The sequence below is a fragment of the Corythoichthys intestinalis genome, chromosome 16 (genome assembly GCF_030265065.1).
Source record: "Corythoichthys intestinalis isolate RoL2023-P3 chromosome 16, ASM3026506v1, whole genome shotgun sequence".
Classification (NCBI taxonomy): domain Eukaryota; kingdom Metazoa; phylum Chordata; class Actinopteri; order Syngnathiformes; family Syngnathidae; genus Corythoichthys; species Corythoichthys intestinalis.
Window position 1 is genome coordinate 21090934 of NC_080410.1, and position 23732 is coordinate 21114665.

Consider the following 23732-nt stretch of genomic DNA (forward strand, 5'->3'; position numbering starts at 1 on the left):
AGGTAATTAAAACCTAGGCTAATTAAACAGTTCTGTTGCTTCCTCTCTATTTTGTATAGGTATCTATGTGTTTGAGATCATGAAAGCAATGTTACAACAAGTAATAGATTTAATCGTGTCCCGTAGCACCATATTTCACAATTAGAATAAGGTCTTCTCCGATCACTTTGAGGTGGACCATGCACAGTATGACAGGGGAAAAAATCACAGTGAGTGTGTTTGCAACTTGAATCAGCAATAGCAGATGCAGCACTTTCAGTTAACCCAGTGCAAGTCATTAACAATCACACAATCTTAAACATGGCTTATGTAAAGTACTGATAAAGTATTTAAGAATTCATGGTAAGAAGTTGTGTAAGCTTTGTAACGTTTGTGTGCTACAGGTGGGTAACCTGGGTCTGCTCTTCATGCTACTGTTTTTCATCTACGCCGCCTTAGGAGTAGAGCTTTTCGGAGAACTTGGTGAGTAATGTTTTCTTTTTTTTTTTTTTTTTTTTTTTAATCAAAACTCATGCAAATGTATCGGGGATAGAACACTTGTTCCCACAGTAAAGCTCTTTCAAAATATGTTCTTCAGGTACTACTTTATTAATCTATTATTCAGTTCAATTCAGTTATTAATAACATTAACAGGAAACATGTAGATCTTTTTTTGTTTGTTTGTTTTTTAATTGACTGATTTCTTTACGCATAGATTCAAGCATTTCCATTTAAATGACAGACACGTTTCATTTTGTCAAACCTTATTATTGGAACTTGTTTTTTCCAGTATCATAAACACTTTTGGAGGTTGTGCCACGCATTTTTTTTGCTGATGCATTTCCATTTCGTAATAAATTGCTTGAAAATAAATTCCTTTTCCTCGAGTTTGATATGTCGAGAAAACAGAAGTGGATGTAAAAGTTTCTGCTGATCTTAACTAAAAGTAAACTTTTTGCATAACCACATTTGTGTCATGGAAGATGTCTTGTCTTTATCTAATTGCTTCAGATAAAGCATGGCTCCTTTGTTTTTCATACAGGCGTTAAAGCAAATCCAGCTGGTGTGCCAAAATCTCATTGAATCACATTAAAAGCAGCATATTTCTCTCCTTCTTTAAACTATTTTCATTAGTTCTCACTCAGTTAGCCACCAGGGAACCAGCCCACTCTCCAGTGCTTTGAAACAAGTACTGTCCTTAAATGCCATTGCTACTGGAAGATACACTCTTCATCTTGATAAATTCCTGTGGTGCTGGAGAAGTGTGTGCTTTTTTTGTTGAGATCACTTTCGACTATTTTCGGATACGGGCTCAAGGACAAATGGGGCTACAGGTTTCATTGCTTTTAATCCACAAACTGACTTTAAGGCAGCTTTGCATCTACGTACTGTATGATGTTGCAGTTTTAAAGGGGAGCAATGTCTTACTAAGTACAGCGTGCCGTTTTGTTCTAAATGATTCTTCTCTTATTCTAAACGCGTGACATTAAAAGATTGTTTAAAGATTTGAAAGCTTTATAAGGTCCTTAAACATAATGTCAAAATATATATACTGTATATATTTTATTAATTTGCATATATGTTCTCTAATTTGGATCATAAATGATGCATTTAGCATTACATGCAGTTCTGGTGGTAAAACAAAAAAAACTAAAGTCAGATTCAACCAAGGGCATAGGTTTGGTCTCAACATTGGTAGGGACGCCATAATAGCATAAACTGCATGTACACTTTTTGCTGGGCACAGGACATTAATAAAACCAAACAGATTAGGTGAATGGAGGTCAGGGCTACATTTCCCACAAATATGCTGATATGTTTCCCATGTAAAAATGAAAAAGAGTTAAAATGATTATTTTAATGAGAATAATTGATTTTTCAAAAATAGGGGAATTGGCCGTTTCTTCATATAAAGGAAATTTAAAGTGGTTGTTTTTTTGGGGGGAGGGGGGGTTGCGGGGGTAGATACTACATAACCTATACATGGAACTACATGTTCAAGAGTAATTTGTTGCTTCAATTGGCTGTCTCTTTCAACTGCTTTTCCCTTATTTTCACCTCTAAAGTGGGTTGATCAGTGGGGTGCTTATCAGTTTGCCTGGCACGGCCAGACTGTTCTCCCTGTGTTTTTCAAACACTGAGAGTATAGTCTGGGACCCAGCCCATTAACGGCCTCTCGAGCAAGTACAAAATCAATCGACAAATCAGATTCGTTTATTTGCGTGACGTGTTCTTAACGAGCAACGTCACTCTTCCGCGTCGGAAGTCGTCTCCGCAACAACACAGATGGCGAACAGGAGAGCCGAGAATATGTTCCAATCCACGGTAAAATCAGTTTTAAATGACCAAAAACACATCAACACAAGTCATTGACAACAGTCTGTCTCGCACTAGCCATGTTGAATAAACTCCGCTCTCCTCGTATGTTTACTTCTGCGCGCAAGTCCCTCGTCCCGCCCGTCGCTGATTGGTCCACTCCGCTGTGTTTGGTGTGGCTTGCTCCGCCCTGGAAATTGGATCTGCTTAATGGTGGCCAGACTCAATAGCTGGAACAGCGGTGAATCTGGAGTACCAGGCTACTTATCAGTGGGTTGAGCAATTATGGGAAAAAAAATTTCAATCCACATTAAACTTTTTATCTCGATTATGATTTATGTATGATTATTGGAAAATAATATCTGCATAAGCTGCAAATCAAAAATATTTTCAGATAAATAATGTAGAAAATACATTGAACATACACATACATACATGCAGTGGGGCAAATAAGTATTTAGTCAACCACTAATTGTGCAAGTTCTCCCACTTGAAAATATTGGAGAGGCCTGTAATTGTCAACAAGGGTAAACCTCAACCATGAGAAACAGCATGTGGAATAAAAAAAAACAGAAAATCACATTGTTTGATTTTTAAAGAATTTATTTGCAAATCATGGTGGAAAATAAGTATTTGGTCAATACCAAAAGTTGATCTCAATACTTTGTTATGTACCCTTTGTAGGCAATAACAGAGGCCAAATGTTTTCTGTAACTCGTCACAAGCTTTTCACACACTGTTGCTGGTATTTTGGCCCATTCCTCCATGCAGATCTCCTCTAGAGCAGTGATGTTTTGGGGCTTTCGTTGGACAACGCAGACTTTCAACTCCCTCCACAGATTTTCTGTGGGGTTGAGATCTGGAGACTGGCTATGCCACTCCAAGACCTTGAAATTCTTCTTACGAAGCCACTCCTTTGTTCCCTGGCTGTGTGTTTGGGATCATTGTCATGCTGAAAGACCAAGCCACGTCTCAGCTTCAATGCCCTTGCTGATGGAAGGAGATTTTCACTTAAAATGTCTCCATACATGGCCCCATTCATTCTTTCCTTTACACAGATCAGTTGTCCTGGTCCCTTTGCAGAAAAACAGCCAAGAGCCATGATGTTTCCCCCCCCCATGCTTCACAGTGGGTATGGTGTTCTTCGGATGCAATTCAGTATTCTTTCTCCTCCAAACACGACAACCTGTGTTTCTACCAAAAAGTTCTATTTTGGTTTCATCTGCCCATAACACATTCTACCAGTCCTCTTCTGGATCATCCAAATGCTCTCTAGCGAACCGCAGACGGGCCTAGACGAGTACTGGCTTCAGCAGTGGGACAAGTCTGGCAGTGCAGGATTTGAGTCCCTGGCGGCGCTTTGTGTTACTGATAGTAGCCTTTGTTACTGTGGTCCCAGCTCTCTGTAGGTCATTTACTACGTCCCCCCGTGTGGTTCTGGGATTTTTGCTCACCGTTCTTGTTATCATTTTGACGCCACGGGGTGAGATATTGCATGGAGCCTCAGATCGAGGGAGATTATCAGTGGTCTTGTATGTCTTCCATTTTCTAATCATTGCTCCCGCAGTTGATTTCTTTACACCAAGCATTTTACCTATTGCAGATTCAGTCTTCCCAGCCTGGTGCAGGTCTACAACTTTGTCTCTGGTGTCCTTCGACAGCTCTTTGGTCTTGGTCATAGTGGAGTTTGGAGTGTGACTGACTGAGGTTGTGGACAGGTGTCTTTTATAACGATAATGAGTTCAAACAGGTGCCATTAATACAGGTAACTAGTGGAGCCTCGTTAGACTACATTAGAAGAAAGACCTATTTGACAGCGAAAAATCTTGCTTGTTTGTAGGTGACCAAATGCTTATTTTCCACTGTAATTTGGAAATAGATTCTTTAAAAATCAAACAATGTGATTTTCTGTTTTTTTTCCCCCACATTCTGTCTCTCAGGGTTGAGGTTTACCCATATTGACAATTACAGGCCTCTCTAATCTTTTCAAGTGGGAGAACTTGCACAATTGGTGGTTGACTAAATACTTATTTGCCCACTGTAAATACATTTTAATTATTGGATTAATGCATTCATAGGTATTTGGTTTCAAAAGTCTAAAGTTACAACATGCTCTAGCCTTCTTTCCTTCTGCCCCAGGCTGTTTACAAGTAGAAAAAAAGCAGCATGTGTTTTTTTTTTGTTTGTTTGTTTTGTTTGACTGTCAAAGCTTTCCAGTTAAATACAGACTGTGTCCTGGAACCTCTCACTCAGCAGCGTCTTACTCACGTTTTGCTGGTTCTTAGTTTCCAGCAGAGTTGACTACATTTCTCACAGTTTAACTAATGATAAGAGTAGAAAACACACTGCAAATTTATAATCATACCATTAATAAGTCTGTCATCTTACTTACTTACTTACTTACTAACTTACTTACTTACTTACTTACTTACTTTCAGTGAGCTATTTTTCTAATTTCAAGAAATCTGAGTCAAATTTACCTGAAGCACTGGCAGCCAATTTCACTTATTTCTAGTGGATTTAGACTGAAAACAAGGGAATTTGACTAATTTTAAGGAGGTGTATTTTTTGCAGTGTACTTGAGTTTTGCAGGTTAACAAGTTCACACAGTTTAATGCTATGCTAACTCTGATGCAGGTCGACCTGTCAGTAGCAAAATGAGTGGCGTGTTCGCCACCGTCCACAATATTGACGTCTGTTGGGAGCGCAGGGGTAAGGGGGGTGGTCTAGTCATCAGCCAATCAAATGTGCGTTTGAGAGGGGTAGGGGTAGACTGGCACATTCAGCAAGAAAAAGGGGTAAATGTACTGTAAGTCTGAACGTAATTAGAATAATTCACTTAATAATAGTTGGGTCAATTCTATCCATACAACATATGGCATATAAGACAATCTAAATGACTATTATAGCTGAAGTCATTATATAATGCAAATAAGATTGCTTAAAAGTCGGTGAGGACAATTTGAGAATGCTGAAAAGTTGGTAGTGTTTTGTCCCTACCATCCCTATGCAAACCTACGCTACCCTTGGATTGAACATAAATAAAGGTTGTTGTTTTTGGTTTTTGTTTTTTACTGCAATGCAGTCCAGAAATGCTTGCATTAAATTTGATAAATTTGGCAAAATAGGGTTAAAATGTATTTCCCCTATTTTAATCATCCATACTGGCTTCTGCTTGACTTGCACACTTTCCCTTACTCCACCCTTCTCATCCTCAGTTTGCAATCAAGACTACCCATGTGAGGGCATGAGTCGTCACGCTACCTTTGAGAACTTTGGCATGGCCTTCCTGACTTTGTTTCAAGTCTCTACGGGCGACAACTGGAATGGCATTATGAAGGTGTGTTCATTTTTCTGCATGCTCACTTCATCAATAGCAGATGGACCGTACCATCTCTGTAATACTTAGTGTCTGAAACGATTTAACTCAAATCGTTCAACCAAACACCGACAAGATGCCCGGAGAGCGACAAAAGATAAACTATCCTCTATCTTAATCATGACTTCCGCTGGAAGAGAAATGTGCTGGCTCAGCGACGGCTACACAAATTTCCGCTCTGATGGGTCGGGAAGTGACTGTGGCTCATTGCGCATTCACACAAAACACTAATTACCCTTGAACGCACACCTCCTGCAGCTATCCTCTCTCCTAATATACACCTATGCTGCATGGACTAGTGGATATTATGTGATTGAGGTGCAGCTAGTGTGGATGATGCTTAACCATCATCCTCTCCTCCCGCCTGAGAAAATCTCTGAACATGAAGGGGATAAAAGAGCCATTTGGAAAATACATAAGAAATAAAAAAATATTGAGAAACAAGATGCAAAAATAGTGTTGTGTGAAGGAGCTTAGTGAGTAAAATGTCAGGCCAAATTAGACTTTAAAAAAAAGATCAGCTTCAGTTCAGAGGGCTTTTGTGGTCACAGTCTGGGTGAGATATTCATACTTCCTCCAGAAAACACTTGTCACATTGCTTCTATCCGCCAATGAGCTGTGATACACGCATGTAACCACAGTGGGAAAACCACAGGATAATTAGGCTTAACACACAAGAGGGAGTGATATTATACTGTATATTATTACAGCTATGATTCAGTTGTAAGTATAAAGCCGCAAATAATTATCATAACTTCAAGTGTGATATTTTGCGCAACAGTTCTACAAGAGCCAAGTATTAGTTAAAAAGTGTCAACAACAAATCATGATTTGTGTGTTTATTTAATCTTTTGTTTCCCAGTTCTAACATCACAAATGCTGTAGTTCCGCAAACAGTGATTAGCCATGGAGCCTTAAGTGCGTTCTGTATCAGGGTTATCAAACTAACATTAGCTTAAAAAATGTACGTAGATGCAAGAGTAGTCTCTTATATCATGTGATTTTCAAGTTCGACTATTTATCCACTCCATATAAAGTTGTGCTTAGTGGTGAAATGTCCTTTAGTACATTTTTTGCGTATCTGTACTTTACTTGACTCTAAATGAAGTGGTACGTTTTACTTCACCACATTTTACAGAACGTATCTATGTACTTTTTACGCCACTGTTTTTCAAATTTATGCCTGCATTACATGTTAATTTAGCTTGTTTTGTTTTTTACTCATTGAGAATTGATAGTTTCATTTTAGTATTTTTTTTTCATTGTAACGTAATTTGTTTAAAAGTTTAAAATATGTGAGTGAATTTTAAAGTCTTTTTTTAAACTAAATATTAGACATCAATTAATGATTCTAAGCTAAAAATGACAGGTATTTCAAATTATAAATATAATTGCTTACCTTCTTTTTATGGCTGGGTTGAAATAAAAGCGGTTGCGCGGTGTCTGTAAATGGGGGTCTCCAGGGTAAAACGGACAAATTAAGAATAGTTTAGGGGCTTAATGCACCATGAAACTACATTGGCAGCATATGTACATATTGTTCTATCAAACACAACAGTTCTTTTTGCTTAAAATACAGCAGTTTATTTTAAAGAGGGGTGCAAGAGCAGAAACTGCTTTTTCAGCCTTGTCTGTGTTTTCCACCATGTACCTATATCAGAGGTTGTGCTAGACTTTTTCGTTGTCTGTCATTTTGACTGACAGGGTCATAAAAATCCGGTCATAATCTATTTTTACCCGTCACTTAAATTTTTAAAATGATGATAATGCCATTGTGGTGACCCTTTGTTTGGCATAATTCACCTTCCGTACTTGTGTGTCCATTTGGCCGAGCGCGTTACCGGCTACGACAATCACGTGACAGAGACACTTAAGAGCCGCGCGCGGTCCCCTCACTATCCACTCGCTCTCGCTATATGATTGGCCGAAGAGTCGAAATGCTCTCCCGTGAAATGCCTGTTTAAAAATCTTCCCGTTGTTACTTCTTGTGTTCGCTTATACAGTAAGTGCCCATTTAAAAAGGAAAAGCGATGGATGATACTACACACAGAGCGTATTATTAACAAATGTTAAAGTTGTATAATCATATAGCGAGAATAAGGAACGTCACTGACAAGCGCAGGCCCCCGCGAGTGGATAGTGAGGGGAATAGGATAGTGCGCCTACAGCTAACAAGACTCTTAACACTGCATACCGCTTCAACATATTCAATAGTATTTAGTTTTCATTCATTTTAAATTAATATTCTGTCCGAACAAGCTTAACAGAGAATCCACACCGTGCCATCACACATCAAGCAGATGAATATGTAACTTTTTCTCCGCAGTGACAAAAACAGCTGACTGTGGCCCCAGTATGTAGGGCTTTTTGAAGAAACTTCGGACACTCAGTTGTCTTGACATTTTTCAGAGTAAGGCCAACGACGTCATGCATCAAGAGAGACAATAGCTAATTAATATGCTCACTCGCCACCCTGTGGTCTGGGGTGTGAATTGCAACCGGTCAAAATGACGGATGGACTTCAGTATTTTCCGTCACCGTTTTAAAAAATCGGTCAACGACGGAAAATATTCGGTTAACGCGACCCCTGACCTATTTATATATTTACTTGTACTTTTTTACTTTTATTTCAGTAATTTTTTTCTTAGATACTTGTACTTTTACTTAAGTAACTTTTTGCACCTATATCTGTACTTTACTTGAGTTTAAAAAAAAAAAAGAAAAGAAAAAGAAAAATGGGAGTACTTCATCCACCACTGGTAATGCCATTATATGTAAAACAGCAACACTATTTGTGGGCCAAATTCAATCAATTCAAATACAATACATCGTTATTGTGAGATATCATGATACGTTTATCTCAACAAGTTGCTACTATTCTCCTGCCAAGAATTGTTACATATGGGTACGTACTAAAAGGCTGGCACTGTTTAATAATGGAACCAACAGATTGCTATAGAAATGTTCAGCTACAAATTGTGTATGTTAAGAAAGCCACTTATTTGTTTACAAATGAGCTGAATCGCAAAAATCTCAACAGGTGTTTAAACTATGATACAGATAATACATATGCTATTATATCAGTTATTATTATTTTAAGTATTTAGGATTGGGATTAAAACTCTTCCTCACGCTACCTCTCTTACTGTGGCAATATATTATGTGCTGTATACGACTGACATACAGATATTTTAAAGTTTTCAATTAATTTTTTTACCAATTAATTTTGTGCAATGATCATCCTTCTCCTTTTTTTCTATTCTCTGTGTCCAGGACACATTGCGGGAATGCCCACCAGATCATGCTACTGATGTGGACTATGCCTGCAATCCTAGCCTTCAGTTTATCTCGCCCATGTACTTTGTCTCCTTCGTGCTCACCGCCCAGTTCGTGCTCATCAATGTGGTGGTGGCCGTGCTGATGAAGCACCTGGACGACTCCAACAAGGAGGCCCAAGAGGAGGCGGAGATGGATGCAGAAATTGAGCTGGAGCTGGCCCAGGGCACCCTCTGTTGCATGGGCGCCCCCGGCTGCGGGGGCGGAGGGATGGAGAAAGGTGCCGTCGCCCCCGGATTGGCCCACGGTAGTGACGGCTGCAGGAAGGAGCGAGGAGGACGAGGAGAGAAGGGAGTGAGGGCTCGTACGGCATCCAATGTACACACGGCACCCTACAGTGCTTCCGACTCCAACCGGCCATTGTATTCACCAGCACATGAAGTGAGTGTCTTCCTTCTTGTGTGTGTCTATGTGCGAGTGTTTATGTGTAAACAACAAAGACTTATTCAGATCTTTGGCCCGCTCATTCTATATAAAAAGTTGGGGTTGGGTCAAGAGTAGTTTCGTGGGTTAGGATGAGTCAGTGTTCACCTGACATGGCTTATTGCCGTGCCCAAAGAGACATCATCATTTTATGTACCAGTACAATGAAATTATAAATCACTGACTTTGCAGCCTTGACACTGATTTGATATGAATGTCTAAAAAAGTGCCATACAATTTACAACCAAAGTAAAATTGAGACATCCCTGCTTGTATATTCTCAGTGCATCATTTTATACTGAGAAAACAAAACAAAATTGTGAATTGTGATTTGATTAACGCTGACACAAGAGACTCGTTGCTTTTTTTTTTTTTTTTTTTTTAAGTCAAATTGACAGCCATATTTTACGGCTGTGTTCTCTCTTTACAATTCACTTTTTTCCATTTTTTCATCTTGTATCTTAATTTTATTGAAGCTTTTAGGGCTTGTCGTAAACATCTGTGGGCAGGATATGCTTTGGGGCACTGTTGTCCATAGAGGATAGAAGTATTTTGGGATGCCCTAACCCTGATCCTAAATGATTACAAGTTTCACCACCATCACTTTCCAGTGATTGCAGACTGGGTTGCGTAAGGTCAAACAAATCAGACAAGCAACGGATTAATTGTGGCCCCGAAGTAGCTGTACTTGAAGTACTTGAATAGAAATAAAAGCTCTAAGCAACCTCTGCATCAGTAGAAGACAGTGGATTGTGGTTGCAATCATTTAACAATCACTTGGCTGCAGAAAGGTGTATGCCACCCTCCCCCTCTTTTTTACGCGCGTTCTGACACAGTTCATTCATTTCATGAGTTACTAATGATACCAGCACACACTAAGATGAGTCATCAGCTGCCTTTCTCCTTCTCTTCAAACTATGCAGTCAGACACATATGTAGAGCCATTTTTATCTCACCGCCGGCTGATATAGGGACGTATTGCCGACGAGGGAGAACACGAATCTTGCTAGCGGTCTCTCTCAAGTGATTTGCATTAAGGCATCTGTAATTTATTCAGTCTCAGGGTGTAGTGTGTATTTGTATATGAGTGTGTTTGTTTAGTGAAGTAGGACTCAAATTAACACCAAGTGGGCATGTCTAAGGGAGCTGAAAAATTCAGATATCGTAAAGTCAAAATACTGAAAAACAGATGCAAAGCAAATGACTGTAAGGCAGAAAGAAACTGTTTCCATAAATGCTGCATCAATAAGGATATACGATTATGGAATATGGATGTGAGCTAAAGTTTAACATGAGTATGCTCCTATAGAAATTCTTGAGAAATTTGGTCGAATGGTGAATTATACAGCAGTGGACTTTCAAGGTTCAATGTAAACATCTTTAACTTGACTTAAAGCGGAAGTTCAGGATTTTTGACATTAGGCTTAATCTTCAAGTTAACAGGGGTTTAGTTGGTAGAGTTGATTTCAACAAATTATGTTTCGTTTGCAAGTGATTTGTCCGTTTCGGGACTCCGGAGTGGCTAAGCTAGCGCGAGTCAATGGCACCATTATAGCACGCCAATAAAATTTTAAAAAACGATACAGATTTACGTACAGATCCAACATAGTCAAATAAATTCCAAACACAGATCATTGTTTCAAAACACCCATGCAGCCAAAACAATGTGAAGGAATTTACGCCCCCCACCGGCCAAGCCGCACAGCAACGGTGACAGCCAAACGGAAATGGTGCTCCGCTGTTCACCGCCTCCGCGAGCCAAACCGGGAGGAAGCAAAACGCCGCGCGTTCCTGTATTAACCCTTTGCACTGACTCCAAGTTCCAAAAGTTTGAAGAAGGCTCACCCAAAACAGACGACGGCTACATAGAAATGTTTTCGAGGAGCGACAAATTGTTATCTCAGTGTTCAGTCTTTTTTAACGCTGCGGTGGAGTGGGCCGGGCCGAAGGCGGTGGGACGTGGTTGCCACGGTGACCGACGCAGGTCTTGACCTCCCAGGCGCCCATGCTATCAAGTTGTTGGTAGGGCAGGAGCACCCGACCCCTACCGGAGTGCTGGTGACGCTTTTTCTTCACCTATCAGGCAATAAGCTCGTTCAGTTTACTGTGTCTAAGGGCATGGGGCTTGTTTCTTTAAATTATGGTTAAGTGCTTTACTATAATAAATGAGTTAGACTAATGCAACGAGTTATATTGAGTTAGACTAATGCAACGAGTTATATGGTGTCTAAGAGAAAAGTAATTATTCCCTTCAAATGTCACACAAAACTGCCGAAATTCATTTCATTCTGCAGGACTATTTTTTAGATGCGTAATACGACCCCAATAAAGAGAAGTTATTCGGTCACTCGTTCTCACGCCTCATTCGGGGAAGGTGGGCAGTCGGACTTATCCCGCTTGGAGGGTACCAGTTCCGAGCTTAAAGCATTTTAAACTAATGTAAACAGCAAAGATGGCTAATCGCCACGAGTTGTCTTTTATTTTAGCCTTCAAAAGACATTTTGAGCTCCAGCAAACCTGACTTCTCATAAGCGATCAAATAGTGGAGGCGTACTGATGATATTTTTCCAGATTAGAGGTTGGAAACTCTGACTTCCCACCTTCCTTGAATCCAGCATCAGTCTGGTGAGTTAACTGACGGCTGGCAACATGGCGAAATGTGCATTTCGAGGCTGTGAAAAAATACAGAAGAAACGGGCAAAGGAAAGTTTCCACAAATTCCCTATGAAGAATGAGGAACAATATAAACTTGTCACTTGCTGCTGGCTACGACATAAAAAAAATCAGCGTTAAAAAAAAATGATATGATATCACTCCGCCCTGCTCCTCTGCAGAGCTTCTAGATTACAAATGTTGCTGTTTATACTGAAATTATTAACATGCAATGGTAAGTTTTAATAACTTTATCCTGAAAACATAGCCAACACTATTGATCGCATGGGTCATCGATGATTTTCATGTGTGCATATGTTGTTTTTTATTGGCATGCTATAATGGTGCCATTGACTCGCGCTAGCTTAGCCACTCTGGAGCCCTGAAACTAACAAATAGCTTGCAAACAAAACGGAATTTGTTGAAATTAAGTCCACCAACTAACTAAACCCCCGCTAACTCGAAGATTAAGCCTAATGTCAAAAATCCTGAACTTCCTCTTTAATGTCAGGGTCAGGGTGAAACCGAAAATGAAAAGAATGGCAAAAAGCATCTGGTTCTTGCAATTTTGATAAAATAATTTTCACATTTGATTAGGGTGATCTTTTTTTTAACATATGAGATGGGCAAATGCAATAAATTGTGAGACAGTACACATCTAAAATGTTTTAATCGAGCTAATTGACAAAGTTATTGCCTGTCTGTGAAAATGTGGTCTAGTTCTGTCAAAACAAATATGTCAGCATTTACACTAATCTCTTCCAGGGCAGCTATTGTTTACAAGATGGCTGTCGCTTGTTTGTATTACATTATAAACTGTCGCCTTAATCTCATCAAAGCAATTGGATCAGTATGTTAATCCAGTCTTGGCAGTTTAGAGTTTAGATGCATTTGTAAAATTACATACATTTAATCATGCCAATCTAGCTGGTTTTAATGATTAGATTTGTTTAATTGATTTGATCCGATGATTGATGATAACTTGCAAGCCAAGCAAGCTTCCATGTGCTGGATTAAACAACAAAGTTTAGTTTCTAGCGCAACACTATGTATAGATATCACTGTCGAAGGCAGTCCGAGCCCCATACACACGTCAAGTTAGAAACGGTAGAGCGAATTGGAGAAGAGATAATAGCTCAGCCAGTGACAGTCAGATAGAGGTTGTAATTAATTTCAGCTCTCTCTCTCTCTCCCTTTGTATCTCAACTTTAACTCCCAGTAGACAGGCCTTATTGTTGTCCAGTAACGCTGTTATTAATAGAGGCCAATACATAGGCCATGGCAGTCAATCAAACATTATCTTTATATCGGGCCACCTACACAGACTAGACTATCTTTTAAATGTCTGTGAGAGAAAATAGGGTAAAAGGAGGGTTTGTTGCATAATTAAATTTAGTAATATTGCCAGATTTTTTAATTAATGAATGCTCGGACCACATTGAAAAGAAGAAGGTAGTGTAAATCGTACTAGGTATTACAAGAGGTGGGAGACAGAATATTATGGGAAAACAATTCTGATATGAAATAGATTTTATTTTCCAACACACGCTGTAAAATAGTGAGTCGTAAAGTTTACCGTCATAAAAATGAAACATTTTTGTGCATGATTTTTGTAGTTCTAGAGTTCTTTCCAGTGTGGCCTTTGCACTTGAGAATTATGTAAGCCTCAGGCAGGATTAATTTTAGTATTTTGGATTGCATCAGAAATCTGACTTGCACAGCATGTTCAGAAAATGAAATGAGTGTGTGCACATAATGAACAAAAGCAGCAATGGCCTTGTTCACGTAGAGATCAATATTCTCAAAAGAGAGCGCCGCAAATCACACAACCCATGTGATAAATATGAATGCCTATTTCTCATTTAGCACTACGTATAATTATACATCTTAGAATGCTTTAAGTCTGAATTAAGTCTAGCGCCCATACTTTCACAATGAATTGTACTTGCTGAAGGGTACTTGTATCATACAGTAAAACTTTATTAAAAAAGTTTATTTTAAAGTCATTTCTCGTATATTTTCTACTCGAACTGGTGATAGTCTAGTTTCTGCTATGAAATCTAGACTGGGTGAATCTTAAGGCTTTCAACCTAATAGTGCCCGAAGCACAAACATTTGCTTGAAACTGAAACAAGGTATTGCGCTAACTAAATGAGGTGATTTATCAGATGTAATTGCACAATTCTCCACGCTTGCTGTTTTGAAAAGAAAAAGATCTTACCTGGCTAATGAGGGTTTAAAGTGGTCCTGTTGTGAAAACAGCAGAATTCGTATGGAAGATTTGCTGCGGATGATACTGTATGTGTGCTGAGAATTCCTTTATTTTATGACTTTGGAGAGATTTGTAAAGGATGAAGGATGCTCTGTAGTGTAACAGACATGACAGTGAGTTTGTATCTTTCCATGCACAAAGGCATTCTTTTAAACCCTGACGTCTGTCTTTGCATTTCCCTGCGTGTTCTTTGTTCTTGCATGTCGGCATGTGCACACCTTTGTGCCTGCGTGCAATTCTGGTCTGCTGGCCTGCGTCCCGTGTGTGTGTGTCTCCGTGCGTGTACGCATGTGTGTGTGCGCGTGCATATGTGCGTGTGTGTTCCAGGAGAGCCAGTGGTTGGACAGCGTATCTCTCCTGATCAAGGATACATTAGAAGGGGAGATGCTGATGATCGACAATCTCTCTGGTTCTGTCTTCCACCATTACTCCTCCCCTCTACCCATCTGTAAAGACTGCAGGGGCCACCCACAAGAGGTACCACCCTCATGTCACGTTAGCACGTGCACTTATGCAGCACATGTCAGGAGAAGAACCACTGGCCTCCTTATGCTTTTGAAATTTGAATTAGGATATATTTCTGTAGTTGTCTATAATATAAAGCAGTGTTTTAAGCCTTTGGCTGTACAGTACATAGCTTTAAATAATCATTTTCAGGGTCAAACTACCATAAAAGCATAATCTATTACATCTATTAATGTTCAAAATTACTTTTTAACACATCATACATACGTAAAAACATGCTGTTACATCATCACTCACAACCTTGGTCATGCTGGCAAGCACGACTTCTTCGCACAATGCCACCAGACCCTTAAACACTTGGCATCCGCTAGTGTAACAAAGCCTTAAGTTGATTCAACTGTTAAGGTCGCACCAAATATGCAAAAGTCTAATGTAACATTCCAGATTATACAACCCTATACTCATCCAATTTTGGGAACAGACACAGTCAGTACAACGTGCTTGAAATATCTACACACAAACATTTCCGTCAAAGATATGTGTGTATTATGTAGAACCATAGAGGTCCTCTAAAGTTCAGAGCGGATGAGGCTCTAACATTCAATTCTGATTTACAAATTTATGAGCCGAACGCAGTGGCACATTTAATAATATCCTGACATTAAAAACTGGTATTTTCTGACACGTTTTAAAAAGATTCATTAAATCTAACTTCTTACTTAATTGATCAGATCAGATCCTATTTGGATTGAATCCAGTGGTGAGATTTTTTCTGATTGGATATCTTCCTTGTTTGGCTTCCTTCAAGAGCCATGTTTTAGAAGTATTCGACTGCAGTTGTTGCTCCTTTTTCTGCACAAATGTGATAACAAATTTTTATCTTCCTCCTGACTCATTTTTGCTTTTGTGCAATAGAAATATGAATAGTCCCTTACAAAACTGAGGGGGTAACAACATACTAGATTAAGCATTTTTATTTGTTTTTGAGCGTATAAATTAATAATTCAACAATAATTGTTTTGAACTAAAGAAAACATTTGTAAGCAGTTTTCATCAGACATTAGGACAACCCTGCAGCTCGCTCCTGCAGTCGAACAGTAAATATTAAATTCACATTTTGGGCAAAAAAAAAAAAAAAAAAAAGAAAAAGAAAAAAGAAACATGGACAGTTTAGATTTTAAAAAAAATAAAATAAAATTAATGTAAAACTAAGTCAACATGGCCAGATTTGAACCTAATTAGTTTGTTTTTCTGTCTTTATGGAGGAGGTCAGACTTTGCCTTCTCTGACTGCACCAGCCCTGATGTACAAAACTATGGTGTCCGAGATTGTACATGTTACCAACTAATAAAATGGTCTCGTTATCACACACACATTTATATGGAAGAGCATTTCAGCATAGTATGTTACACACTCCGGGCTTCATTGATCTTATAATGCACAGTGAATGGAAAGTGTTATACAAGCTCAAAAAAGCATGTTCAAGTACACTTATGTCAAAAACTCAATTTCCATCTGTTAGTCAATTCACTTCGTAATATCAACTTTCCACACAAGCGCACATGTAGATGAATGAGGCCCACGGCATGTAACTTCCCCCCCTAACATGCATGTGTGCAACTCTCTCCTACTAGTTGTGGGTTGTTTTGTTGACAGCAGGTTGCACATACCAGATAAACTTGCCAACTTGTTGTCCTGTGCCAGTGTTTTCCATCACTGTGACAAAGTGCAGCGGGCCAGCTCAGAGGAAGCAATAACTGGGCTCAACACCTCCTCACCTGTCAATGCTGTTTTCTACCTGTCTGCAGATGCTGTCAAACCATCAATCTGCCCCTATCCCTCCTCTCCATACTTCTTCTTTCCTTTGGTCAATCTTTCTCTGCTGTATTAACCTTTATCAGTGTGTCTGTGTGTGAGAAGGTGGGTGTTCCTCAGACAGCATCCGTCCATCATCGCCTAGAGTTGTGTGCACCTTTTTGTTTTTGTGTTTGCGGGGGACACAACAAAGGTGCAATGGGACACAATATCCATCAGGGTACTACCTAATGAGGACGTGGGATCATCCCCAGGGTGAGGCTGACTACATTTCAGTCTGCAGGGGGCTGTTGAATGTTGCAGAGAAGGTGTTCTGTTTTATTCCGTTTTTACACTCCCTACACACACGTACGCATTTCACAACTTGTCTTCGCGTGCTATTTGTGGAAGACACCCTCTTATGAGGGGCACCATTAGTTTCAAAAGCTACTTTTATAAGGTTTATTAAGCTGAACAAATGGTAACATAAAAGGTATGGCAAAGAAAGTTACAAAAAATAGCATTGCACAGGAAGGAACATAAAAGAATGTGACATCAAATGAACACCTTTATGTAGGTAACATTGTCAAAATCAAATAGTTTACATATTTTGCTTCACTGTTATTCAGAGAGCAAAATATGATTGTTATTTTAATTAAGCGGAACCACATCTTACAGTTGAACCTCCAACTCCAACTATTTGTTTCATAAAAAAGCGGTTGAATTTTTACATGGAAATTTATCTAAAGTTTGTTTTTTGACATTCCAAATTTCCATCTAATGCAATCATGGGAAAACCCAAAACATTAAGGCATGAATTACCACTTATGGAGCATTCTACACTGGAGGTTTTCCTGTGTAGTTGTGCTTGGATTTTCATGCCAATGGGCACTAGAATTAGATTATATATTTAGTTTTAAAATTTATACCACCTGCATTTGGAAACATCACATTGTGTAGACTATGCGCTGTTGCTACTGGACGGATTGTCAGTTAAGACGAAAGTAGAAGTAGCGTTGCTTATACTAGTATAAAATATCCTGTTTTCAAGTAAGTATTGTAGGATTTGAGGTGAGGGGGAGCAATGCTCTTTATTCTGTAAGGTTTTTAATGAATTAGTTACTTTGTACCTCCACCTTTGTTTCCTAATTACTCGGAAATTATGGCAGAGTATTGTGTGTTTAAAACACTGTAATTTTGTCAACTGGGTAATGTGCTACAGGACAGTTGAAGTACAATGCTTGACTTTATTATTATTAATTTCCTAGTGAGTTCTGCTGAGAACAGATTGAACAATTAAGCTGTCAAAAACTGGGATCCAACCTTTGTGGTGTTGTAACAATAATAAGTCAGACATTGGCCTCTATTTGCAGTGATGTGATGTAAATAAAGTATAATATGCATAGTGTAATCTAGCAAAGAAGATTAATTACATTCTGCTCAGGTCTTGTCAACCTATACCCCCTGCCTAGGATATCAATAACTGAGGTCACTCCCTTACACCAGATCCGGATGGCGGAGATCGAGCAGATTTCACTGAAGTCAGAGCTACTCTCAGACAAGTCTTCTTCACCCGCCCTCCCAGATGACCTCAGCCTCGACGAGCACACGGCCTACCAGCTGCTTGTGAAAGAAAGCAAGGTTGGTGGTGGATACAGTGAGGTGAGAGCAGGATAAAGTCTAGAAAACGTTTAAGTGGTGTGGTATTTATGCAAGGCAGACATCGAGCGCATACAATCTATCTGCCTTGTGAGTGATTGGCAACCCCTTTATGACATACTCCGTTTTTCACCTAAAGTAAAGTCATATGGAAAGTTATAGAGGATATGAGTTATCAGTATTGAAAATAGATGGACGACAGAGGTAACATGGCATTTGGAATTAGGTCTATTTGGGGCAAGACAAATCATTAAAAAGTACAGTATGTCTAAAATGATATGCTCAATATTTAATAGAAATCAATCAAGTTGTGAAATGACAAAATCAGGTCTGGAAATCATCCAATAACTGAGTTAATCCATAACTTCTGAAATAGAGCTCATCGTTAATGATTATATTGGCCAGCTGCTTAGTGAATGATTCATTAGAAAGATCATTGCTGAAATCACTACATTATAGAATTACAACAGTTAAAAGATTATTAAGACAGTTGTCGTGTTAATCGAATCCTTTGTGAAAGTGGATTTTTCACGGGTTTGTCAATCCATAATTAATACAGGACAATTTCAGGTGGGAAATCACCCCCCCCCCCCCCCCCCCCCCCATATAATCAAATGATTTCCAAGGCCGTATGACATTATTTGTCATATTGTGGCCATGTGGCCCAGCACACGCTACCTTCCAAACATGCACTGTCCATTCCAACTGCATCACTTTATTTCTGTAATTCCTCCAAGTATTAATTTGTATTTGGTACAATACACTATACTTCCCCATGAGTGTAAACACTCCAGTGTACTGATTCATTCTGTAGTCATTTCAGGAGGTTATAATAAATGACCATTCGAAGTTTTTTAATGGCTATGTTGCACTCTCCAATGAACTATAAATCTTAGCTTCCCAAGTATCGTAACTTCCTAAGTATATATTATATGTATTCGTTTTTATCAGTTGTGGAATCCTTTTGCCCATAAGGCCACTCACAGTAGGCAACGTATGTTGTCTTTCAGCCCATTTCACTCCTAGTGTTAGTACTCTAATAAATAATAGTCTACCTTTTTCAAAATATTTTAGTTGGTCAATTTTGCTTGCCTCCGCAAACAGCTGGATTTTCATTCATACGCGGCTGACTGGATGAAAGTTGAATCTTTAATGTTTACATTTAAACTAGGCCTGAACGATATTGGAAAAAACTATTGCTGCGATTTTTTGGGGGGTTTGCGATATTATATTGCGATATTAATTTTTTTTTTTTTTTTTTTTTTCTAAATTTCACTAGATGACATGAATAGCTGTTTGGAAAGACTTTGGATGACTCTCAATGACCAGTTTACAGTGATCCCTCGTTTTTCACGGTTAATAGGGACCAGAACCTGCCGCGATAAGTGGAAAAACTGCGAAGTTGCGCACCCCAAATGTTTATTTTTTTTTTGTGTGTGTGCTCAATGTATTTATTCAGATTTAGCATTGGAAAGAGATACATATAAGGCATGTTTTTTTCTCACATTTTCCCCAAAGTATGATTTTTAAAAATGTGTGTGTGTTTGTGTGTATATATATATATAATGTATACATATATATATATATATATATATATATATATATATACATATTAATAAATTGTTTTAAGCACTTCAAATGTAATAATTATGATCAGTTTTAAACATAACTGTCCAAATCATTTTTGAACAAGAATAAAGTACTGCAGTAGAAAAATGCTTGGCTTTATTAAATACTTCTGTTTATCTACTTTAGCTGTGACTCTTGGTGGACATGTAGAAATTACAAACTCCTCATGATCGCTTCTGGCATTTAATTTATATGTCTCAATCGTCTCCACACACACACACACACACACATTCATTCCAAAGCGGCTTCCTTGCAGAAACTGTTTCACAAGTTAAACAATGATTGACAGCTGCTGCGCTGTGATGTCCGCTTCTTTGGCAAGATCAAAGATACCAGCATCGTTAACTTTAATAAGCAAGTGCTGCAGTGACTGTAAGGTTCAAAGAGCGTGTGAGGCTCTGCGCAGAGCAGAAAGCAGGGCGTATGTGGATTTAAAAAAATAAAAACTATCACACGTCCTTGCGATGGGACTATCGCGCACGCACACATTGCGATGGCGATGTTTAAACGATATATCGTTCAGGTTTAATTTAAACTCTTCACTTTCATTGGCCATTAGTGAGAGTATGTGTCATTGGACAAGTATTTCTCTTAAGACTTCATGTGGCCATAAGCGAATAGATGTGTAGGAAGTATAAGGGGCAGTTTACATTGCGACTCTGCGAGACAAAGACGCAATGACTGAGTAGCGGACGCGCCTCACGTGCATATGGTGTCGGCGAAGACGGAAGGCAAAGACGAAAAATTCTGAATCCTGCCACCAAAGTGGAAGAATCCGGTTGCGGGGGGTTGAGGGGGGCCTCCTCGGCATGCATATCAAAGGCTCCTGCAGCGCGAGACCGCGGCGTTAACATCAGCACTCGTACACGTCACATTGGGCGTGCGCAGCGGTGCTACTAAACATTAAAAACAGCAAATATGGTGGAATGTCGGCTTTAATTTACTGTTTTAATAATATTTCTAAATTAAATATGTTGAACGTTTCAATTTTTGTGCCTTTTTGAACAAAAGAAAAATGACATTGCTTCGAGTGGGTGGCCATATTTTTTTCCGGGCTGAGGGAGCTCGGTGGGGTCAAAGTACATCATTCTCTGTCGCCCTGTAAATCTGCACTGCCCCCTAGGGCCTGGCATGAATACTACATCATTTTCATGCGGAATTGCGACATTGTTCAAATGGAGACGCAAATGCAAATTTGAAATTGTTCGTAGTCTCGGCGAGTTACCATGTAAACGGCCCCTAAGTTGGACGAGGCGTAACATCACACAATCAAAAATTTCAAATTTGATTGTTTGCAGAGTAGATTGTCTTACAAAAGCAAATGCAATCAAACCATATAGACGACAAACTTCAACCAGATCAAACAATCATATTTACCTTTACAGGGGATGGCGTGGCTCAGTGGTAGAGTAGTTGTCTCCCAACCCAGCGGTTGTGGGTTCAATCCTCTGCCCTGATGAATTCGCCTAAGTATCCTTGAGCAAGATACCGAACCCCACATTGCTCCTGGTGCTGCGTCACCAGTAGGTAGATGGCGATGTAATGTAAAGCGCTTTGAGCGCCTTGGAAGGTGGAAAAGCGCTTTATAAGTATAACACCATTTACAATTAAAATAACATTTGAAACATGTTTATGTGGGCCAACTCCAAGTCTAAAAGACTGCGGTTTGATTTAGATCTAGAAATAAAAGTAAAAAGTCCTGAGCATACTTTATCAAAGGGAGTGTGAATATCGGCCAAGTCCAGCACAGTTCGAATGAACTTGCTTGAGTACTCCCTGAAATAGCTACCATCTCTGTCCAAAATCTTAACACTTTCACACAAATAAATCTCTCCGTCAGGTTCTTCCTGACTGCGATCCCTAGTGGCTCTCACTCCCCTGCATTTTTTTTTCATTTGGAGTTATCTTATGTGCACCCTCTCAACACCTCCCTCCCAGAAGCCCCATTTATCTCAATCCCTTATCAGCCATCCTTTCTCCCCTTAATTGGGTAATGCTACTTGTTTCTAGATAGAGAGATATGCCTGCAATCAGCAAACATTTCTCTGAAAGCACAGCTCATTAAAGGAAGCACAGTCGTGAGGGAACGTAGAACATATGAGAAAATGTAAAGCCAGTATGGATCTTAAGTGTCTAAAACACTAGCTTTGGTTTGGCCGAGTGTAAATTGTCCTTTGATACAAAGAGTCAGTTCATGAAGTTCATGACGTTAGCGCAAGTTCAGTAATAGTGGAGCATTGCTTACCCAAATCTTGATTCACATTCGACATTTAATGTAGATGAAGAGTGGTGCATGTGTGTGTTACATTAATTTAACATACACTAAATACCGTATTGGCCCGAATATAAGACAGTGTTTTTTGCATTGAAATAAGACTGAAAAAGAGGGGGTCGTCTTATATTCGCGGTCCAGACGTTATACCCATTTGCAACGCTAGATGGTGCCAGATGTCATTGAAGCGATGTTCTGTCGTTTAACCAGTTTGCATTATTTTATTGCAATGTTTTTCCTTATTCAGATTTTTTTCAAGAATACAGTTACAGTTAAACTTCACTTTGATGGTTAATGAAGTTATTGCAATTTTGTTGTTTTATCACAATAGATTGGTTTTAATTACATTTCAAAAACCAGAAGCCATTCACGTACAGTTGTGGTCAAAAGTTTACATACACTTGTGAAGAACATAATGTCATGGCTCTCTTGAGTTTCCAGTTATTTCTACAACTCTGATTTTTCTCTGATAGAGTGATTGGAACAGATACTTCTTTGTCACAAAAAACATTCATGAAGTTAGGTTCTTTTATGACTTTATTATGGGTGAACAGAAAAAAAGTGATCAAATCTGCTGGGTCAAAAATATACATACAGCAGCGCTAATATTTGGTAACATTTCCCTTGGCCATTTTCACTTCAATTAGGTGCTTTTGGTAGCCATCCACAAGCTTCTGGCAAACTTCTGGTTGAATCTTTGACCACTCCTCTTGACAGAATTGGTGCAGTTCAGTTAAATATGATGGCTTTCTGACATGGACTTGTTTCTTCAGCATTGTCCACAAGTTCTCAATGGGGTTTAAGACAGGACTTTGGGAAGGCCATTCGAAAACCTTAATTCTAGCCGGATTTAGCCATTCCATTACCACTTTTGATGTGTGTTTGGGGTCATTGTCCTGTTGGAACACCCAACTGCGCCCAAGACCCAATCTTCGGGCTGATGACAATAGGTTATCTTGAAGAATTTGAAGGTAATCCTCCTTCTTCATTATCCTATTTACTCTCTGTAAAGCACCAGTTCCATTGGCAGCAAAAACAGCCCCACAGCATAATACTACCACCAGCGTGCTTGACGGTAGGCATGGTGTACTTGGGGTTAAAGGCCTCACCTTTTCTCCTCCAAACATATTGCTGGGCATTGTGGCCAAACAGCTCGATTTTTGTTTCGTCTGACCACAGAACTTTCCTCCAGAAGGTCTTATCTTTGTCCATGTGATCAGCAGCAAACTTCAGTCGAGCCGTAAGGTGCCGCTTTTGGAGCAAGGGCTTCCTTCTTGCACGGCAGCCTCTCAGTCCATGGAGATGCAAAACACGCTTGACTGTGGACACTAACACCTGTGTTCCAGCAGCTTCTAATTCTTGGCAGATCTGCTTTTTGGTGATTCTCGGTTGAATCTTCACTCCTAACCAATTTTCTCTCAGCAGCAGGTGATAGCTTGCGTTTTCTTCCTGACCGTGGCAGAGACAAAACAGTGCCATGCACTTTATACTTACAAACAATTGTTTGCACTGTTGCTCTTGGGACCTGCAGCTGCTTTGAAATGGCTCCAAGTGAC

At 39.3% G+C, this 23732-nt stretch overlaps 1 protein-coding gene across 3 annotated transcripts in view; it reads left to right on the top strand.

The window, feature by feature from the left end:
- Positions 1 to 23732, top strand: part of cacna1ia (calcium voltage-gated channel subunit alpha1 Ia) — a 284448-nt gene that overhangs the window by 254996 nt on the left and 5720 nt on the right. For 2 of the 3 annotated variants that reach the window (XM_057860633.1, XM_057860636.1), the window contains 5 exons: positions 384 to 462; positions 5514 to 5635; positions 8948 to 9391; positions 14685 to 14834; positions 18123 to 18257. In XM_057860633.1, the coding sequence (XP_057716616.1) occupies positions 384 to 462; positions 5514 to 5635; positions 8948 to 9391; positions 14685 to 14834; positions 18123 to 18257 (930 nt within the window). The remainder of the gene's footprint in view (positions 1 to 383; positions 463 to 5513; positions 5636 to 8947; positions 9392 to 14684; positions 14835 to 18122; positions 18258 to 23732) is intronic. The other variant, XM_057860634.1, reaches the window with a different exon arrangement.